Here is a 21,440-nt window from a genome sequence, read left to right on the forward strand (position 1 = left end):
CACAAACACAGTAGCCAGTGTGGAGCAAATGCCTGAACTAAAGAGATGGGAATATGAACCACGTAAAACCAGTACACAGACTATTTTCTCAATATCTCTTTTCAATGATGTCTGTAAAACTGAAAATACTAACATGCAAATGCACATATTCTCCCTCTGGTGCACCTTCAACATTGCAAATGCACATAACATATCAATGGTGTTCTGCAGAAGAAACTTAAGTTTAATATATATATATATTTTACAGGTTTTAGATGGAAAAAGTGCTACTGTACTTTTCTTTGAATGATTTCTTCAGGAAATTCTCATTTTAAAAGGAGAAAATTTCGCACAGCAGGATTCGCTTAACATAAGAGATTTCAAACACAATGAAATTGCACTGCTTTTTTAAAAAAGATTATCATCGACATGTACTGATAGAATCTTTTTATGTGATACCCAATGTAAACAGTGAATATATATGAGAGCAATTAATCAGTTGTCTATCATTCATCTAGATTTTTATGTCAGGGATTCCTGCAAACCTTTGTTTTTAAAGGCCATTTCATGCAATACAGGAAAAACAAAACAAAATTGGAAAAATATTCTATATTAATAGGATTTGAGAATGTAAAGACAAATTTATTAGCAAACCTTCAGAAAGTTCAGACCCAAACATGATGCAAAACAAAAGGCTGCATACAAAAAAAGCATACTTAATAAATCAGTGCTGCTTTTCGCAGGACTGAAAACCAGTAAAATAGGTTGGCTTTTAATCTGCGTCATTCTTCTTTTTACATATACTAAATCACAATAACTTACACAAATTACATTATCCAAATTATAAACTACAAATGTTCGGACCTTGCATTTTGAAATAAAACCAATGTACAGTGATGATGGATATTTAGATTAACACACATAAATTAATATTTATCACGTCTATCATCTGACAACGATGGAGAGCTGTCATACTGGTATTATAATGTACAGTACATGGAATACATAGTTACAGTAGATTGAAATTTGAATAAACCAATTAAACAACAACAACACATTTAAAATATATACCTTGTAATATAATTATGACATACAATTTATACCAGATTAGACATTTATACATACATATATTCATATTTGTCATTTCTAACCAGATATAGTGTCTAAACTATATTAGAACCCACTCCAATTTTTTTAAATTATACAAACATCTTTGCAAAATCTACATTTTTTCCACAACAGGTCAATGTATCTTGAGCGAAACAAAAAACATGGTTGAGTAGTTGTGAAAGCTTCTACACTGACAATGTTTTGTACTTCAGGTTAAGAGACCTTGGTTTTGCAGATTAAGTACAAACCCTGTAAATGGGCGATTCTTCTGTGAAGGCAAGTTTCTGCAAAGCTACAGGTTTTCCAGGTCAGTACGAATCCATTCCGTGATCATTGAAGCCACGTCTTTGCTAGCATCCAACACAAAGGCATGTCGAATCCCTTTCTCACAAAGTTGAATGTTGCCTTCTGGGAAATCTTTCTTTATGTCTTCATAATACTGTGTTGGGCACCAGTGGTCATTTGCACCATAGTAAAATATGAGCTAGGACAGAAAAAAAACATTTGATTAATGAACAAAGATACTGTATACAGTAATTGTCTGTTTCACAAGTTTATCACATAAATGACAGATAAGTGCAAATTCAGTGAGGCCTGTTTTTCTCCCCACAGTAGAATTTAATTTGTATTCTTTTTTCCTGCATCTCACACAACTAAAGCAATTGTATGGACAAGTTCGAACCAAGCTACCTAAATGTCTACCAAATGAGCTAGATAGGCTGAATGGTCTCTTATCTGTAGCCTTTTTATGTCCTAATGTCACTAAACAAAAGGTTAACTGGAACTCCCTGACGTCCAACGGGCACCTGTCAGCTGCTGGTACGTCTCATTCAAGTGAAACCAATCAAGCTCAGCAGTTCACCATTACCAGCTGGGGAGACAGAAAAAGCTTATTTAGCTCTACTTATGGGTTCTTAGCCAAAGTCAACAAGCACTCACCACCGATACATCAACCTCACCCTCCCAATTGCATGCCTTTGTGCTTTGTGTCATTTATAGAGGTGAGTAAATGTTGGGACCTCAGTAGTGTGTGAGGAAGTAAAAATGAAAATAAAATGAAAAATGAAAATAAAGTAATCAAGAACAGAGGTGTCCAGCAAAAACATATGAGATAAAAGATGGAATCTGTTACAGAAATGCACCAAATGCATTAGATACATAGCTAATTGCATTATATCCTCCTGGTTTGAACAACTTTTGTATTTGCAGTAGCACATTTAAATAATCTCATAACATGAACTAAAACATCAGCATACCTGATCAGGGTTTTTAGAGGACTGCAACAGTGAAAACAGAACCATAACAATTCTCCCCAATCCCACATATGAACACATATCTTCTTTCCAAAAACACTGTCTTAGAGCAAGATTAAACTCTGTTCAGGTGTCTGCTTAAATCATGAATAAAATAACAAAAATGCATTTTCTTGAAATTGCACTGGACTCCCAGGATGTGTGAAAGCCCATTTTCAACAAACGTGCATATGTTGCATGTATAAGGTAGTACATGGAGGAGTTGGAATATCTCTTGCTCTTATTTCTTGTCACTTTTGTTAGACAGACTTCACAGTGCCCAAAGAATGTTTTCCAATTATACCCCACTGCTCTGCTTCATTCACTAAGCCCCTTAACTTAATTTAGCCTTCTGGCTAAAATGATAGAATCATCTATGGGTGGGACTTTCCCAGAGTGCCCAGCAATGGGACATAATCAGAAATGCCAATTACCTCCAAAATCGAAATAACTCATTTTATCTCCATTTCAGGGTGGTTCAGAAAAATCAAATTAATAGGCTACTGAAAAACCTTTTGGGGCCATTTTTTAAAATAGCAAGGCAAATAAAAGAAAAAGCCTACCTAATCATTCAATATATAATGAAGGGAATTCAAAAAGCCATATGCTCCTACTTGTTATCAGATAGCAGAGAGAAAATGAAAAGTTTTGTAAGTTTTGAATTTAACAAGAATGTTCTATAAATGCAGTGTAAGTAGCTCTGAAGTGAAGCATTTCACTAAATCTCCACAATAATGAGGTCATATTCAGAAAAATTGCTGGCAGAAATGGAAAACCAAGTTACTAATTAAATTAAATCTGCTGCTTATATTTACTTGTCAATGCATTTGAAGATTTTTTTCAATTATGGCAGTTTGGAAAAATGGTGGCATGATTATCCATATTATAAGGACAAAATCATCAGAGCTGTTTTGAGTCTGTTTTGGGTGATTGTATTATTAGTTGTTATATGTAAGTTCTTGAATACAGTAAAGAGGCTGTAAGCGGCTCTTCTGCTGTAAACTGGGTACTTTGATTCTATATGAGTTTTGACTGGTCACGGGAAAAATCTCAGACTAAATGCTAGGAATGGCAGTTAAGCGAGCTGGGCTCATCCAGTCAGACTATGAAGGCCATCAGATTAGACATGCACTGAGGCTATGGACTATATTTTATTAAACTAAATCAGCCAAGCCAGTCTTCCCCAGGATTTCTTCCTTTTGTGTTCTGGCTGTGGAAGTGCCTCTTGTTCTATTTTGTTTTAAACAGAAGAATGCCACTGCATCTATCACAGAGTGGACAGCCTGTTTATGTTCTATAATAATTTCATAACTTCAGTCCTCAGTCAGAAACCAAACTTAATTTGCATCTTTTGTGATAGTTAATTGCTGTAAGTGCCCTTTTTATGCAGCCTTTTCATGTAGGGAATTGACAGTTCCCAATGCCCTATGCTGATGTAATATTCAGAGACATCCTGAATGCATACTAAATGCTACAGACTTGACACTGTCAGCTTGAGTGTGAGCTATGTCATTACAGGATGGTGCCAAAGGTTCCCAGAGTGCTGAAGTGTCATTGGTGTTGGATAGCCTGGAGCTTAGCTTATGAGCTGCTATGTTAGCAGTGAGAACAGCAACATTCATAAGTACATAAAAAAACAGATCTAATCAAGAGGAGTTTGGCCCCATCTAGACTGCTTGGTAGTCAGTAGCTAATTGAACCAAGCATCGCATCCAGCTGTTTTTTGAAAGAAGCCAAGTTATCGGTTTTCAACAACAGGGCTGGGTACTGTAGCTTGTCCCACAACCCTCGGTGTCCAGACTGAAGCACCTCATCTAGGCTATTTCTTGAAAGAAGCCGGGGCTTCTACAGAGATGTCAGATAGGTCTATAAGTAAAAAGTGTTGGGGAGGAAGGCAGCAAGAAAACTAAAACCTTAGAGATACCACAATAGAATACAATTAAAATAAACGTGGTATTCAAGATTCACAATTAAACAGATTTTTAATTTTCAACATGCAAGAGAAACACGGGCCTTTCCATTGAAGTCATAAGTGTGTATTTGACTTTTTAGCTGCAAAACCATTTTAGCAGGGCCCAAAAACACAGCCCTCCTGACACGAAAAGACAAACATTCCTGGGCAGTACAATCAGGAGTCTGGGAAAAGCTCACTCTCATCTCACTAAGGAGGGAATAAAAAGTCTCACAGCAGCCAGCTTGTCATCAAGTTAATTATGGTGCGATAATAAAAGTTACATTCAGACTATACAAGACACAAAATATGTAAATATGTAAATACACTGCATTACATCACCAATACTACAGCTATAGTCAAAAATTTCAACTAAGTCAAACAACCTGAAATTCAATATTAATTGGTTTGTTGCTGTTTTGTTTTGCACAGCCTCTACAAGGTTACATTATGAAGGATGAGGTTAGCTAAGGTCAGAGTTTTAGAAAAGATAAACTTTAAAAATGAAATGATATCACCTTTTTAAATGGTGAGAGATAAACTCCACATACCCTCATGCTTAACACACAGTGCGCTGTGCTCTGCTTCATGTCAGCATTAGAACGCGCTCGTCTGTGTGAAATGTGATCTGCATTCTTTCCTCAATAAGCTCCATTTGTAATGCAGAGTAAAAGCCATACAAAGGGAAGCACCAAAGTCTCAGAATCAGCCTGATGTTTAGGGCCCATTATCAAGGTGAATATTACCAAGTGTAAATATCCCTATCTTTAGGGAGTAGTAGCCACAAACTGGTTGGAATAAAGTACCCCTGATCATCTCTTTTAAATTACTACATACATGATTATTTCTGCATGTGCACACAATTACACTAACACTGTTATGACTTAATAGAAATAGAAAATTGGCATATAGTGAGGAGTGAGACAAAGTGCCCTCCGAAAACATTTATGGATAGGATTTTGTGTCCTGCTGAAAAAAATGTCATAATGTAGACTTAACAGCATTGCAAATAGGAAAGGTCATATTTACCAAAAATCATTAATTTAAACTCCAGGAAACATGAGGGTCACAATTACTCACACTCTTGTAGTTAGTATTTAGCAAACCCTGTTTCAGCTGAATCACACTCACAAAACCCCTCCTGTAGTGTGCTATGAGCCTGTAGCAGTGGTATATTTCACCATTCCCCAGACAGAACTACTCTAGATCTTTCAGTCTCTTTAAATTTCCATTTGTGAACTGTGTTCCCAGGTTTGAACCACAAATGTTTGATTGAATTGAGGTAGCCAGTCAACCAATTTGAATGGTTTGGATCATTTTCAGTCTGGGATTTGGCTTCTATGGATGCAAATATGCACATAAAGTTATGGAAACAGTGAAGCTAAACAAGAGGATTACCTGTATGAAAACAATATCCTAGAGAACAGTCAAAATGTATTTAGGAAAGGTAGGTCTTGCATGACCAACTTGTTAGAGTTCTTTGAATAAGTAATAAGAGTGCACACAAGGCATATGATGTGGTGTAATTAGATTTTCAGAATCATCAACAATACAGTAGATTTAGATTTTCAGGCTTTTGATAAAGCTCCTCTTAAAAGTTTAATTCGCAACCTGTAGACAGCAGACATTCAGGGGAACACAAGGGCGAGGATTTAGATTAGTGTTATAAAAAAGTTTTTTATTAGATTTTATTTCAGATAAAGAGTGAAAGGACAAATTGGGGTACGATAAATTGGAGGAGTAGCAAAGGGATTTGTACTATTGGTATTCTTAATTTATATCAATAATCTAGATTCTGGTATGGTAAGTAAACCAGCCAGGTTTGCAAATGATACCGCATTATGAGGATTAGTAAACACTGCAGAAGCTACAAATTGAAATAAAATAGATTTACATAAAATTCAAGACTGGGTAAACACATGGCAGATGATGTTTAATGTAGACTAGTGCAAAGTTTTGCATGCATGTAAAAAAATATAAATTATAAATACAAAATGGGAAGCAATGAGCTACAGATGAAAAAACTTATGAAAACTTTATCTTCTATAAAATGTGGAGAAACAAAAAGGCTAACAAAATGTTTGTACAGTATATGCAGTTAAGCATAGAGAATAGAATGTAAATCAAGGGGTGTGATGTTAAAATTGTACAATGAACAAGTAATACCTCATTAATAATATCATGTACAATTTTCAAAAGAAAATGCTGCTCTAGAATATGTCCAGAGAAGAGCAACCAGATTATTTCCAGGGCTGAAGGGAATGCTCTGGCTGATGGAACTGATCCTTTTTAGTCTTGAATAGAGAAGATTGCCAGGGACTTCATACAAGTTTTCAAAATCTACCTAGCGGACTTCATCAGGATGAAGTGAAACAGGGCCCAAGTGAAAACTATGTGGAAATGTATTTTCGTTAACATTAATTAGGGAGGCCCATCTTTACTGAAAGGCTTGTGGGAGTATGGAACAAGCCTATCCAGGCATGTTGTTAAAGCCAATACCCTGACTTCTTTCAGGAAATGGCTGAATGACATCCTTAGATCAATTATTAACAACCAAATGAGCTAGATTGGATGAATGCTTTCCTCTCATTTTTAGCCTTTCTTATATTCTTATTTTCTTATGGAATTGCCCATTTTGTCCTGTTCATGGCAGAGGGAACCAGGTATTTGGCCAAAATGTCCTGATATGTGTCGCTCACATTTCCAGGACAGGTAGATGCAAAATAACTCCAAATAATGTTAAACCGCCATCATATTTCACAGTGGAAATGAGTGTTTTCTCAACATGGCTCCACTTGTCATTCAGATGCAGTCTGGCAAATCTGAGTCACCTCTTTTCCATTATTCATTGCAGCCTGACCATGAATGGAGGCAACATCAATCTTTAATTTTTTCATACTCTGTATCATGAAGATGCCAGTGTGTATCCAGCTGTTGTCTTTAGATTTGTGGTTTGCCCCACAAAGCACTTGTCACACAGCCTGTGTGAGTATACTACTCATACTTATGTACATGTATATACTCACAAATGCAGAAAAGGAAATAAACCCTGAAAACTGAATTTTGTGCTTTTCCACTAAGGAACAAAAAATTGGCCAACAAACCTGATGCACAAGAATACATTAGTATTAGTAGAAATAAGTAGTCTACGAACTGTGCCTTGTGCTTATTTTGAATATCAGTGTGTCCATTAGGCACATTTTTGTGCCTAATGAAAAGTGCATGGAATGGGTAGATGAAAGAATATGGGAAGGAAAACAGGAAAGTCATTTATACTAAGGATAAAACACTTTATTGTCCGGAACTATTCCTACACCTTCTCAGCTGTCACCTGTCTGTTCACAGAGTCATAGTTCAAGTGGCAGTGACTCAGACAACTTCCTCTATGCTGGCGTTCAATGAACTAGGGAACTGGTTAACAAACAACAGACCATTAAAACACTAGCCCTGGGTTCTTTGCTGAATTAAGCTGTAAGCTATTTAATGGCTGGGTGCTCCTGTGCTATCACCAGCGTATCTGAATCACTTCTATTCAAAAGGTTACCAAGAAAATTAACCTTTTGACCTTTGTAAAGAGTTACAGCCAAAGACAGCACCCCTCCCATTCCTAATAAAACCACAATTACTAAAGGGGGAAGAGAAACCCATTTTTTGTATTTATCAAGCAAAAATCAAGGATTAATGATAAAGCATCAGTTTTCGCATCACAAGAACAATGATGCAGTAACTACAGATGGGATTATGGTCTACAGGAAGTCAATCTTAACTTAAATGAGATTTAAATAGTGTTGCTATTGGTAGGACAGTTATAAATAGCAGACTACACCTACACCACACCTTATAGAAAGAAACATTATGCATCACACATAACTTGCATACCTGCAAAGATAGCTTTGAACTGGTACAATATCTATTCATTTAATTGAAACTAAACAGATAACAATAAGTGATGGATTTAAGTACACGTACTTTAATTAAGAACTAAACATTTTATTTCTTACCTTGTCCAAATGTTGTTTTATGGTTGAATTGTCTCTGTCCAAAACTTGTACCATTTCTTGGCTTCCCATATACATGGCGTTTGCTGGCAAGACAAAGAAGTACATTGTATTTCTCCAATGAAAACATCTATCCTGAATATTGCATTGTTAAAGGGAGTAGTGGAGGGCATAGTTACAGTATATTTTCTTAAGAGGCTAATATCTTCCGTCTTTTAAAAATTGTTCTTGAAGTGAGGTTTCATTACTCTGTTGTGCTTAGATGAGCTGCTTATTTATTGTTTTTGTTACAACACAACATAAAAAATGTGTAGAGATGGTTGATTATTGTTCCCAAGGAGAGTCAGAATCTTATCAGTAGAATTACTGAGCATATGGTAAGTTACCTGTCTCATAAACGACTCTGAAGTTTTTTAGTTTTAGAGTGCCACTGATTTTTTAAGGTGTTTTTAAACTTGTCTTTGATTATTTATTTTGTTACAACCAGTACTTTTGGAACAACACTGCATCTACATTTTGTTGCAAAGCCTTAATACTGTATATGCAACATATAAATGAATACCTGCATTAAATGAAATGAAAGTGCATAAAAATAAATATTTCGATCTATTTCAATCAATCAATCAACTAACTGTCTAAAGAGGTGAAAAGTCCCCTTTTTATCTAAAGATTCATTGGCTAATAAAAATGATTAACAAAAGAAAATGACTTGACCTTGAGACAATGGCAACCTCATCTCATGGTACCAACATATTATACAAGAACTGAATTAATATCCTGCCTGAACCCTCATTTCCTCAAAACTCTTCATACAGATCCTTCATTTCCATTCCGTTATGGATTTGGGTTCCCTGGCTTTCTCAAATTTCCACCTAATTGGGTCTGTTACAAGATAGCTAGAGGTTTAATGTTAGCTTGAGAATGATATTTTATGAATGAATGAAATGAATCCGAATCTATATACTTTATCGGCTTGTGTCTCAAGCACACACTGTAAAACTTTAAACACAAAGCAGTGAAATACAGGATTTCTTTTTTTAAATGAGAGCAAAGCAGTTAAATATGGAACAAGGTACTTAGTTTGTTTCAGCTTTCAGATATCACAGTTTTCCTTAAAATAATTTAGTTTTTCCTTTTAAATAGCATTAAATGTACTTTGTATATACCACAGAACCTGATGACGTTAGTTTCCACGGGTGTCAGAAAGCAAGAACTACATTTCCTCTGATTTACAGGAGAAACTATTAGTGACAGGAGCAAAATGAAGTCCCTGAATACTTGTATTGTGCAAGACTGGGGTGATAGCAAGGCAGTGGAATCAAAAGGAGCTGATTAACAGATGTGAGCCACATATGTTACAAAAATATATCTGTCCTTAAATTAAATAAAAAAATTATATTATATTACCACTCGGAGACGTAGGACAAATGCATATCTGTTTATCCTCTGTCTAATGAAACAGTAATTTAAATTTCATCCCAACAGAGTGAAACTGAGATTCCTTGAGCTAAGCTTTCAAAGAGTCTGTAGATGCCTGGTCTTGAGTTAAAAGAGGAAGAAAACACAGTTAAACTTGATTGAATAATATGAAACCTTAATAGTAGTCATTTTAGACCCCATAATAACTCTGCTTCAATCAACAGTTGTAGCCAGCTACAAATCAAAGCCTATAATAAAATAAAAATCAAATAAAATGCCTGTTTTCATTTAATTTTTTGAACTACTAACTACCATTCTGCTGGATTGTGATTGTAAATGATAGAGAAAGTATTTTCTTGTTAATCTTAGTGAAATTTAATGTAAATCTAGGTTTAAATACACTTCCGGAAGTCTCGTAGAAGAAATCTGTGACCCACAAACGTGCACACACACACACATGCAAAAACGCAGCTGTTATAATTCTCAGACATGACATGTAGATCTTGGGATTTTTTTTCATTTAAGACAAAAGCAGTTTTGGACTGCCATATGATACTACTCTGTAAGACATTATATATAGCAATGACAGCCCAAGAGAGTTAAAGCTTCTGTAAGAATTTCTTTTATTCAAATAATGTGAAATTCTATTATTCAGAACAACAGCCTCCTGTATTTTTGTCTGCTGTATTTAAATTATGCTCACTTTCTACAATACCCATTGGTCCAAAATTCCATCTGCAATCTTTCCTCTGCCAATAAACCTTTTTCCTGGTGGCTTTCCTTTTCTTTCGTGTGAATTATAACATAAGAGCATCTCTGTGCTTTCTAGGCCTTCTTCACTTGTGTTTTAAGCAAACTCTATATTGTTAAACTTATTGGTGCATCTGTGATTTAAATGATCATGTCTCCATGGCATTTTATGATTTTTCTTATGAAGTTAAACATATTGTTTCATGAAAGCAGACTTTTAAAGTAAAATTAATAAAAACCTAGCTTCAGGCAATTCCTAATACCAATCTAATAAAAATATCCACCTTGTATTTTTATCATTCGGATATTAAGAAACACATCTTCAGTGAAATATCAAAAGATATTTCCAAACATTTTAATGTTAAAAAAAGTTTTTTGCATTTTATAATATCACAAAACTTTCCTTACATCTCACAAAGTTTGACGTTTTTGTGTTTTAAACAGAAAAGTAATCTAAAAACAAACTGATCAACATAGCCGTGATACACTAAGATTTGAAAATTAAATGCAAGTATTTGATAATATCCCTAACAACACAGTTCTTCAAAGGTTATACGAAGTACCTAACTTAACTTTTTCATCAATCCACAGGCAAAACAAAAGGCAAAACTGACAGTTATAACTGAAATGGAGAATTTTTCTACTACTAGGACAGTAGTTAGTTGGCATGAATGTTTGTTTAAACAAAATTATTACCTTTAAAGGGTGAGAGTTTATAACGGGATTTTGTTGCACAGTAAAAATGTAATGTTTAAGAGTGCCAATTCTCAACTCACCCTTAGCTGCCAAAGTGAAAAAATGTTAATTTGCTCAAAATTAATTTCCATATATGTATCTTAAATTAGCACATGACTGGTCAACTAAGCAAGGATATAAAAACCTTATACTAAACAAGCTGTTTTAGGGGTGTAGGTGTATTTAGATTACTTTTCTGTTTAAGACACAAAAATGTTAAATGGATAACATTTTGTGAAATATAAATACAAATCTTGTGATCATATAAAATGTAAAAACCTTTGTCCTCTTGTCTGTTTTTAAACTTATATTCCCAAATGTATGCCCCAAACAAAGAGGACAAATCTGAATATTAACAAAAATAGAATTGTATGGAATATAATTGTATAACACTTCAAAAACATCTTCCCTGACTGGCTTTGTAGTAAACATTCTGTACAGATTCAATTCAGGAAATGTGCAGTTCCTGTGGTGATGCTGGGGCTCCAACATCTCCATGAAACAGCTGGGCTTGTGCAACATACAGTATGATGTAATGAGTGGGGCACCTTTGATAAATAGCCCTTGCCGGTCTCCAAAACAGAATCATGCTGTTTCAGACATCTATCAGTTTCCCTGAATGTAACTCCAGGAAGTGTTACCCTCAAGCTTCTTTGGAAAGGCTCAGATATGCTCCCAAGAGTAGAAGAAACAGACACAAAATAAGCTGAATCAGACTTGGTCATGTGTCCATCAATTCTCATTTTATTGAGAGGTCTAAAGATCAGATTCAACATGAGATTTATTTTCCTCAAAATTAAAACTAATTACAGGCCACTCTCCTTTTACGAAACTGAACCAGAGTTTTCCAGTCATAAGCAGGTGTACAGTAGGTGTAGTTTCTGTTCAATATAAAAGTTTTTCATTAAAGTAAACTACTTGAAACCCGCAGTCCACCTTAAAAATGTTTATGATTTATGAAAGTGATCTCTATTTTTTTTTTACTAAAATAGATCTGTGGTGTCCAGTTTTTGTTTGGTCATTTCAGTCCTCTTGCATACAATGAAACCAAATGTATTATTCAACAGTGCCCTTTAATTTTTTTAAATCTGATTTAAAGCACAGCTGAGGTTTTAAAAATGATGCTTTTTAGATCTCTGTGTGCTATTTTCGTAACAGAAATAAACATATGATGTGTCTGAATTTTAATTATATCTCTTACTATAAATAAATATTCCTCAGGATTTTGGCTTACGAACCCCTTGCCCCCTTTCCTACGCAGATTAACCACACATTACTCATTGTAAATGGCAGACTAATTCTGGTTTGTTATTAAAAGTGAAAGCAGAACAATATGTACACACAGCATTTGTACACAGTCCCATTTATAAATGGGGCTTTCAACATTGTGGATCACACGCACATTACTAAAAGGCTTTTGTTGAGAACGACTGAGGCCTGTTCTAATAATCAATTCCCTTCTTGAATGTGAACAACTGTGGTGAGGCACTGGTAAAAAAAAAAGCCAGAACATTATCTAGAGTAGAATATAAATGGAAAACATAAATTTAAGCTTCATTGGTTTTTATTGTAATGATGATTTTCAGGATTGTCCAGCACTACATTAGTCACTTTTGTAAGAGAAATGCTAATCAGTTCAAATGACTTCTGCCAAAGAATTTAATGAGCAGCAGCTGATTTGGCATTAGTTAGGAAACGGACAACATTGAACTGAAACAACTGCATGACTTTGAAACAGCCTTGGCTTTGGTTTTTGATGAGTTGGTTTTCACTGAGAGCAGTGAAAATGGCACTTTCTCCAAACGGTCAAATTTCACTGGCAGGAACTTCCAACAGGTCATGACAGAGAAGTTGCAGTCACTTTTAGTAGCCTCAAGTGTTTTTCGCAGATCCCAGAACTTTGAGCTCTATAACTCTGAGCACTGGAATTCAATTAGATGCACTTCAAAACCTTCAACACCCATCTACTGAAACACTGAAACATCCATGTCGCTCGTATCAAAGCTGTCTGGTTTAATCAGAAAAAAGAAAAAAATTGGAACAAAAAGTTGGAAATCCTAAAACCTGAAAGAAAATTTTGATGCCAGTTCTTGTATGTACAAACTCAGCAACGCGGGTTGTGCAATGTTTTGGAAGTTCTTTAAAATGCTGGAAATAGTGGAAGGTGGAGGTGCCAATGTCACAAGAAAAAATAATAAGTTTTGCAAGCTATGCCTTCTGTGTTTTGAAATGACCCATAACAATTTGATTTACACCCTGTAGACCTTCAGTCACCACAGAAATTATTTTCTTAATGCCAATTCCTCTTTTCTAATAACAATTAATAAATGTCTTAGCAAATCTAATTTCCCTGTAGCCATGCATGAGTTTTAGGCAGCACAGTTCATCTCTAATTCCATCTGAGTATCTTGCATTGCTCATTATGTTTTATTAGGTTTTACTTTTGTTAATCTATTATTTATACTAAGCAATTTTGTATTTCAGATCAAAATATTAACATGAGACAAAAGTATAGAATTTCAGCTTTTATTTCTGTGTATTATTTTGCACAGTATATATTTAGCCAAGTTAGAACAATGTAATTTATTGTGTTCAATTCCTCTATTACAGGTGAGCATAAGTATTGGAAGACATTTCGAATTGCTCAGGAAATTGTTCCAGGTAGCATTAAATCATAAAAGAGCTATGAATATACAGCCATGGTTATTAAATCATAAAAGAGCTATAAATATACAGCCATGGTTACAACCTTTGGAGTTTACTTTTTGGGTCTCCCTACTGAGTGAGAAGGTATCAACCATGAAGAGGACTAGACAGTTTGATGGAAAAATGAGTAATGGTGAACATCTGAGCCAATACCTTTCTAATTAGAATCATTGCAGATAGATTGGGCATCACCGAATCCACAACACAGAATGTCTTGGAATAAACAATAAAGCACTGGAGGGCTCAACAACTGGGCCAGGTCGTCGAAGGAAGAAGATAGCAGTTCATGACAGAAGAATCATAAAAGCTGTGAAGGAAAAATCTCCAGGGTGCAGGGGTGAAAGTATTTCAATTCAATGTGCGCTGGCAAATTAAAAGAGCTACACTGCAAGATATAAACCTCTCACCAGCACTAAAAACACAAATGCCAGATCTGGAACAAAGTGTTATGGAGAGACAAGATGAAGATAAACATTTACAAAAGTTCCAGAAAGGCAGGTGTGGAGAAAGAGGAAATGTAAATCACCTTTAGCACATTAGCACATTATGGCTGCCAGCAGCCATATCACCCTGCAACTCACAACTGGCAACCCACTGAATGTAAGCAGGTGTGAGCCTGGTCAGTACCTGGATGGGAGACCTCCTGGGAAAAACTAAGGTTGCTGCTGGAAGAGGTGTCAGTGGGGCCAGCAGGGGGCGCTCACCCTGCGGTCTATGTGGGTCATTCTGCTCTAGTATAGTGACAGGGAAAGGCGCGGTCTTTCGGATGAGCCGTAAAAACTGAGGTCCTGACTCTCTGTGGTCATTAAAAATCCCAGGAGATTCTCGAAAAGAATAGGGATGTTATTTCCCATTGGCCCTTACCAATTATGGCCTCCTAATAATCCCCCTCTATGAATTGGCTTCATCACTCCGTTCTCTTCCCCACTGAGAGCGGATGTGTGGTGAGCGTTCTGGTGCACTATGGCTGCCATCGCATCATCCAGGTGGGGGCAGCACATTGGCGGGGGTGGAGGAGAATCCCTATTATCTGTAAACTTCTTTGAGTGGAGTGTCCAGAAAAGTGCTATATAAGTGTAAGCAATTATTATAATAAAAATATCTAGAAATAAAAGCTGATATTCTGTACCTTTGCCTTATATTTATCTTTTGAACCGAAATACAAATTTCAATTTTAGCAGCAATAGATTTCACTGCAATGTCCCAATACTTAAGCTTCTCATTATATTAGACACTCCCACATAAAGTATTGCTTTTCCTGCTTTAAAGGTTCAATTGATTACATTTTAGCTAACACACCTAAATGATTGCAGCAAGTGTCCTAATCTGCCCCAACTAGAAACCTGCGATCAAACAGCATGTGATAATGAACTCAGCTGCAGCAATAGACCATACGATCAGGACCAGGGTTGGGAATCTCAGCAATCAATGACTCAGCTGATACAAGTTAAGAGCTGAGTTGGAATGAAACCCTACATCATCCCTGATATAAACAAAAGGTAAATTGATAATTCAGAGACACTGTATTTTTACTGAACACAGCAGCATGTGGCCTCAGTGCTATTTATCTTGGTGAATGGATCACTTTTTTAAAAGCATGTACTGTCCATGTACTGAGCTACATGCATTTTTAAAAGCATGTACTGAGCTAAAGCTAAAGCTCCTAGCCAGACAAATATATATATAACAGAAGGAGCTGAGCAGAGCAGTGATCTAGGAGACATCCCCTGATACAGTTATCTCATGAGCTTCGTCCTGGCAGACTGTAGCATTCCATCTCATCATTCCTCAGTGAAAACGAACCACATTTATTGAAGTTCTTAACTGTTCCTTGTCTTATTACACATAGCAGCAGTCAAGACACTGTTCTTACCTAAAATATTTGTTTGTCTTAAGAAAGCAAAAACAATGAATGGTTCTGAATTTTCTTTTAAAATTGACCAAAAAATATAAATGTATTTTAGAATAAGGAAAATAAAAGGCTTTCTAAAGAGTGTACCTTCAAAAGACAGTAAAAAAAAAGGAAAAGTTCGTAATTGATATCTTGAATCTGTTTAACATGCTTGGAGAGCGACTTTAATAGTTAAAAGACTATAGAGACATTTGTGACAGCCACTTTCAGGATTTAAGTGAGCACTGAGAGACTGAAAATATGTTTTCAAGACTCAATTGTTCTAAGAATAAACCACAATTTATTGAATTAAGTGTAGATTTTCTTTTCACTTCCATTTGTTTTTTGAAAATCAGTCTCAGATGCTCTTTCGTATGTTATACATCACAATGACAGGAAAAGAAAAAACTCCGAAAAAGTTTAGTTCTATGAACCCCAATTATAGTAGAATGTAGCACCTTGAGCTAACTAATCATTTATTATTTTTAAAATGGTAATGTAATTCAGGTCAGACAAACTCCACTTTTCCCTGGAGCTATCAGCTGAGTTCCCTTTGGGCTAATCACAGGTCTTGGTGTATCTTTCCAAAAGGTCAAGGGCTGCATAGGATGAGGCTGGCCTGTTGAGTGAACTGCACTCGGTTCTCCAGACAGGAATCCCTCCGGGCCTTTTTAAGCACTTTGGCAGAGAATGGTTTGGGGGTGCTGTGTCAATAAGATACTTGCTCAGTGATCTTCTGCAGGATTTTATAGACAAGTGTCACCAAACTACAAGCACAACAGTAACATCAAAGTTTCCCACGAAAAGGTCAAAAGCACTACAAAGGTCACGTACACTATTTACATTTTAAGATTTTTATTTCTGGAAGCCCTATAAGGTTAAAGATATTAAGTTTAATAAATCCCCGTAGATCACAGTTTGGGCTAATGGCACCTGTAGGAATATGTCTTGTTAATTCAGCTAGATGCCTGGGGCGCTCTTGAAACGCAGCCTGAAACGTATGTGGTATAACGAATTAAGACTCAAAGATGAGCAGAAAGTAAACATATAAAGGTAAAAATATTCAACCTCAGGCTATGAAAACTAAAAAGTTTTTCAGTAGATAAAATAAACATTACATTTAGAGAAAAAAACTCCCAGGATACTGCAATTTATTATATGTATTGTTTTAAAAAATGAAACATTAGATTGCAAATAGTACTATGAGTGGAAATGGCAGTCGTTTTACCACATACAGTGCCTTGCAAATAATTTCAAAGCTTTCCTATGGTGTCCAATTTTGCAAAACTACAAAATAATGCATACAAATCTGTTAAACTCAAGATTTTACTCAAAAACTGAATATTCAAACTGAATACTAACATGGTAAATGCCAGCAAAAACTAAGAGAAAAAACTGAGATACGTGGAGTGCATACATATTCAGACCTGTGAATTTATTTTGGTGGAAGCACCTTTGGCAGCCATCACAGGCACAAGTCTGGCTTTGTCCAGTTTTTGCTTATTCTTCTTGGCAGATTTGCACAAACTCTCTCATGTTGCTTGGGCTTCACTTATGGACAGTATTTATTGAAATCATTCCAGAGATTCTCAATTCAGTCAGGACTTTGACTGAGTAACTCAAGGAAATTCACTTTCTCATTCTTAAGCCACTGCAGTGTAGCTTTGGCTTCCTGTTTTGGATTATTGTCCTACTAGAAGTTGAATTTGCATCCCAGTTTTAGGTCTGAAGCAGGTTTTCCTCTTAGATTTGACAGCACTTTGCTACATATGTACGTTCATTTGTTTGGATAAGCTTCCCTGTCCCTCCTAATAAGAAGCAGGGCTATAACACAAAGCTGCCTTCACTTTGCTTGACATTAAAGTATTTATGGTGGCAGTAGTATGACAGAAGTATAGTATAGTTGGAGTGATGCACTTTGGTGGGTTTGCATCAGATTTAACTTTTGCATTTAGACTACAAATGTCAATTTGTCTCCCATCTTAGCCACTGGACTCTTTTTAAGTTTCCGTTAGCCCCATGACAGCATCCCTAAGCAGTTTCAGCTTTGTCTGGCTGCTCAGTTTGGATGGGCAGCCTAATTTAGAAAGTGTTTGGGTGCCTTTCACTTCTTTATGAATGAATTTCATTTCTCAGAGACACATTAAGGACATCAGAAATGGTTTCGTACTGTTGACCTCCTGACCAATGCCTTTATACAACTTTATCCCCAAGTTGTTCTGAAAGCTACTCCTTCAACTACCTGACTGAGGGACAATACAGAAACAGGTGTATATGTTTATTTTTACATCACATGAAACACTATTAATACACAATGACAGACACAGAGGTTAATCAACTAATTGTGTGACTTATTAAAGTAATACATTTTTACTTTTTAATTTTATCTACTTTGTTTTGTTTTGAATGTGTTGAGTAGTGCATTATATTATTACAAATATTATATACACAGATTAATGTCTTCTCCTGTCATGACTGCAATCTTTTAAGATTCTTCATAACGCACAAACTGTACAAAGGTCTGATGAATTTTTGCAAGGTACCGTATGCAAACTTAATTTCATTTATAAATGTATTATAGGTTAAAAATTATCATCCAATGATTGTATGAATAAATTTAAGGTCTGACATTCTGAAAACACAGTGTTATGTAGCTAATCAACGATGGCAAATGTCTGGTGAAGTGAAGCTACAGTACATTGAAAACAAGCTAGCTTGTGAAGACATTTCTTTCAATCCAACAGAAATATTGCACTCGATTTCGAGACGGCTGTGCTGACAAATACCACTTACTTGTTAACTGTGCATGCAGATTATGTCAGAACATTTCTGCTGTAAAATATCTGCTGCACAACCTGTACTTATTTGCTCGTACAGCACATTGAATTAGTCACTACAGTGGGGCCACTTCACACTGCTGTTTGTGGGACCTCTCGCTCTTTGCGATACTATGGTGACTTACAGTACTTTCACAAATGTCAATTGTCCAAATTTGAAAAAGCTTTTAAATAATTTTCCACTATGTTCATATTGAAAAGATGTAATAATATTCTTAGGACAATTATTTCTCAAACCATAATTCTATAAGATTAAATTTTAAATTACACATGAAATTACACATTAATTATACCAGTATACTGCACTGTGCACACCATTCAACCACTTTCAAAAGTGACTCACTGTCAAGTTATGATTTCACCCTGTGGATGCATTTTGATTAGTTTATAGTGGAGTAATAACAGATACCAAAATAGATTAGGTTTCTGTATTTATTGCATACCTTCACAAACACCTGAGTCATCTAATCGTATAAAGACTAAAACAACAAGGTGATTACTTTATGCATTATGTGTGAAATGATTGTATATGTTTATTACATAATTTCTGCATTCTGTAATGAGTTCTTAACTAGCTCAATGTTTTATTCTTTAGAAAACAGATCTTGCCTTTGGCTCTGAAATTAAAAAAAAACTCACAAGCTGAAAGTAAGAACACATGAGTAGCCCTTCAGATGTTCACCGCTCACTGGGTCAGCAGTACAGTCGCTTATGAAGACTCCATCTTTTCTAATATTTTTTTCAGTAGACTCCTATGGAATAAAACATTTTTTTTCAGTGCGCAAGCCAAGCAGCTGGTACAGAAAGATAAGATCTATCCTTTCTTTGACATCTGCGCATGCAATAAGAAAAGTCTCAAAAACTAAAACTGAATAAACATGCAAGCATGGATCTGAAAACATCCACGCAATAAACAAAAGAATGAGTTTTCCTGCATTGTCGATGCAAGAATCTGTACCATCAACAGGACTCTTTAAAAATACATAAAATATGTGAAGGTCAAACTAAACACGAAAGGCAAAACTGTGCTTTCAAGGTCAGAAGATGGTAAAGATCAGGAGAACAGATGAAAAGAGCTGAGGACTACCAACTAAAGTATTTTGTTAGCCTAGGCTTCCTAGTAACATGATTCACAAATACAGTTCAAAACCTAAAATAGTGATAGGCCTTAAAAGAACCAAGTTCAAAGAAGCCTGATCTTGGACACATGGCTGTAATATAGAAGAAAGCAGAAGGGTCCTTCCATAGCTTTCTACCTACAGAAAGTATTTTCCAATAAACACTCAGGCAAAGTGTTTAATTCACTGCCAAAAGAGTACTGTAAAAAAATAAATAAACTGAACAAGTTTAATCGACACAAAGAGAATTTCCTTTACAGTATAATATAACTGTTCTTCCAAAAATGACTTTGTTAAAGTGTCAGGCAGCCGTCCAGCTCAAGTAATGTTTCCTCACAAGATGTTTCTCAACTTCTACTATATTTTTAGAAGGAAAATGAAAGCATTATGGTTAAGCACAACAAGGATATCTGCGTAAGGGAAAAAATACATTCGATAGAATCGAAAGTTACCATGTTCAAATTTCCTGATAGCTGAGCTCCTTTTTAAATCCTGTTCTGTATTCACCCTATGTTATGATGGCCAAGCTGCCCTTCTAAGGCACAGGATGAATTCAGTCATGTGCACTACATTATGAGACTGCCATAATGAAATTGTGTGCTTTTTGTTTGAAAAAATAAGGTATGTATCTATCATACAGTACATCTCATTGGTATTTTCTGCATTATTTACATTTTCTGAATTCAATATACTGAATATTGAGAATACTGAATAGGGAACACTGGGCACTGACTGTGTTAAGCACAGGTGCTGAATAAACAAGACTCACTTATATCTTTACCAATATACACAGCAGGGGTCTTTTACCAAAGATATCTGAGTGAAGTACAACAGCAGTACTCCACTTGGGATTTAAATGGACAGACTTACAGTTACAAATTCAGAACCCTAACCACTACTCCAAAGCTCTTCACCATCCATTTAGTTTGACAAAAGATTTTTCATATGAAGTAACACTCATGTAATTCTCACAACTCATGTGTGGACACTAAATTAGAATTTGTGTCAATTGCAATAATTAGTATACAAAATATTTAAAAGCACTGTTGTTTATTCAGGTAGAGATATCAAACTGATTCATGATCATAGTAATGCCCAATTTCAAAGAGTCTCTAAACAAATGACAATATCTTCAGAATTAGGCATCTAGAACCCAGACTTGGTTATTATGCAAATGATCTTAGAGTCCTTGAACAGGCTTCCTTCCGTCAGATTTCAACTTGATCTAAAACCCTTCCACTTCTTTTCAAGGCTCTTCATGACATGGCTCACCAGTATCTAGCCGATATTTTTTTTGTTCTGTTTTCTCCATGTGACCTTCAGTTAGTCTGTTCCAGCTTACTATGTCTTCCCCCTGCTTGTCTACACTCTGTGGGTGTCAGGAGCCTGTTGTTGCAGTGCCCCAGAGCTCCGGGACAACACCCCAAAAGAATGACTCAGCCACACAAATTCAGAAGCTTTTTTGGACTTGTTTGATATTCTGTATCAAAGAATATTACATTCTTGAGTTTGTATTTTTAAATTTTATTTTAGGCAATTTGATAAATATGTCTTGTAAAGTGTTTTGAGTTTACTGAATTTGAACGCACTATTTAAAGTAAAGACAGATATTATTATTATCACCTTTAACATTGCTGAATTATGTTGCAAATGT

General features: G+C 35.6%; 1 protein-coding gene across 3 annotated transcripts in view; it reads right to left on the bottom strand.

Moving 5' to 3' along the window:
* Window positions 1–702: 702 nt before the first annotated feature.
* The window catches only part of ldah (lipid droplet associated hydrolase), a 110,985-nt gene continuing 90,247 nt past the window's right edge, over window positions 703–21,440 (bottom strand). The window contains exons 7-9 of one of the 3 annotated variants that reach the window (XM_088626142.1): window positions 8,334–8,416; window positions 1,896–1,960; window positions 1,453–1,573 (exon numbers count right to left, since the gene is read on the bottom strand). In XM_088626142.1, coding sequence (XP_088482268.1) covers window positions 1,940–1,960; window positions 8,334–8,416 — 104 coding nt within the window. In that variant the 3' untranslated portion in view covers window positions 1,453–1,573; window positions 1,896–1,939. The other 2 variants (XM_088626139.1, XM_088626140.1) reach the window with 2 other exon arrangements.

The sequence above is a fragment of the Lepisosteus platostomus genome, chromosome 3, assembly GCF_059453375.1.
Source record: "Lepisosteus platostomus isolate fLepPlt1 chromosome 3, fLepPlt1.hap1, whole genome shotgun sequence".
In the NCBI taxonomy this organism is placed as follows: domain Eukaryota; kingdom Metazoa; phylum Chordata; class Actinopteri; order Semionotiformes; family Lepisosteidae; genus Lepisosteus; species Lepisosteus platostomus.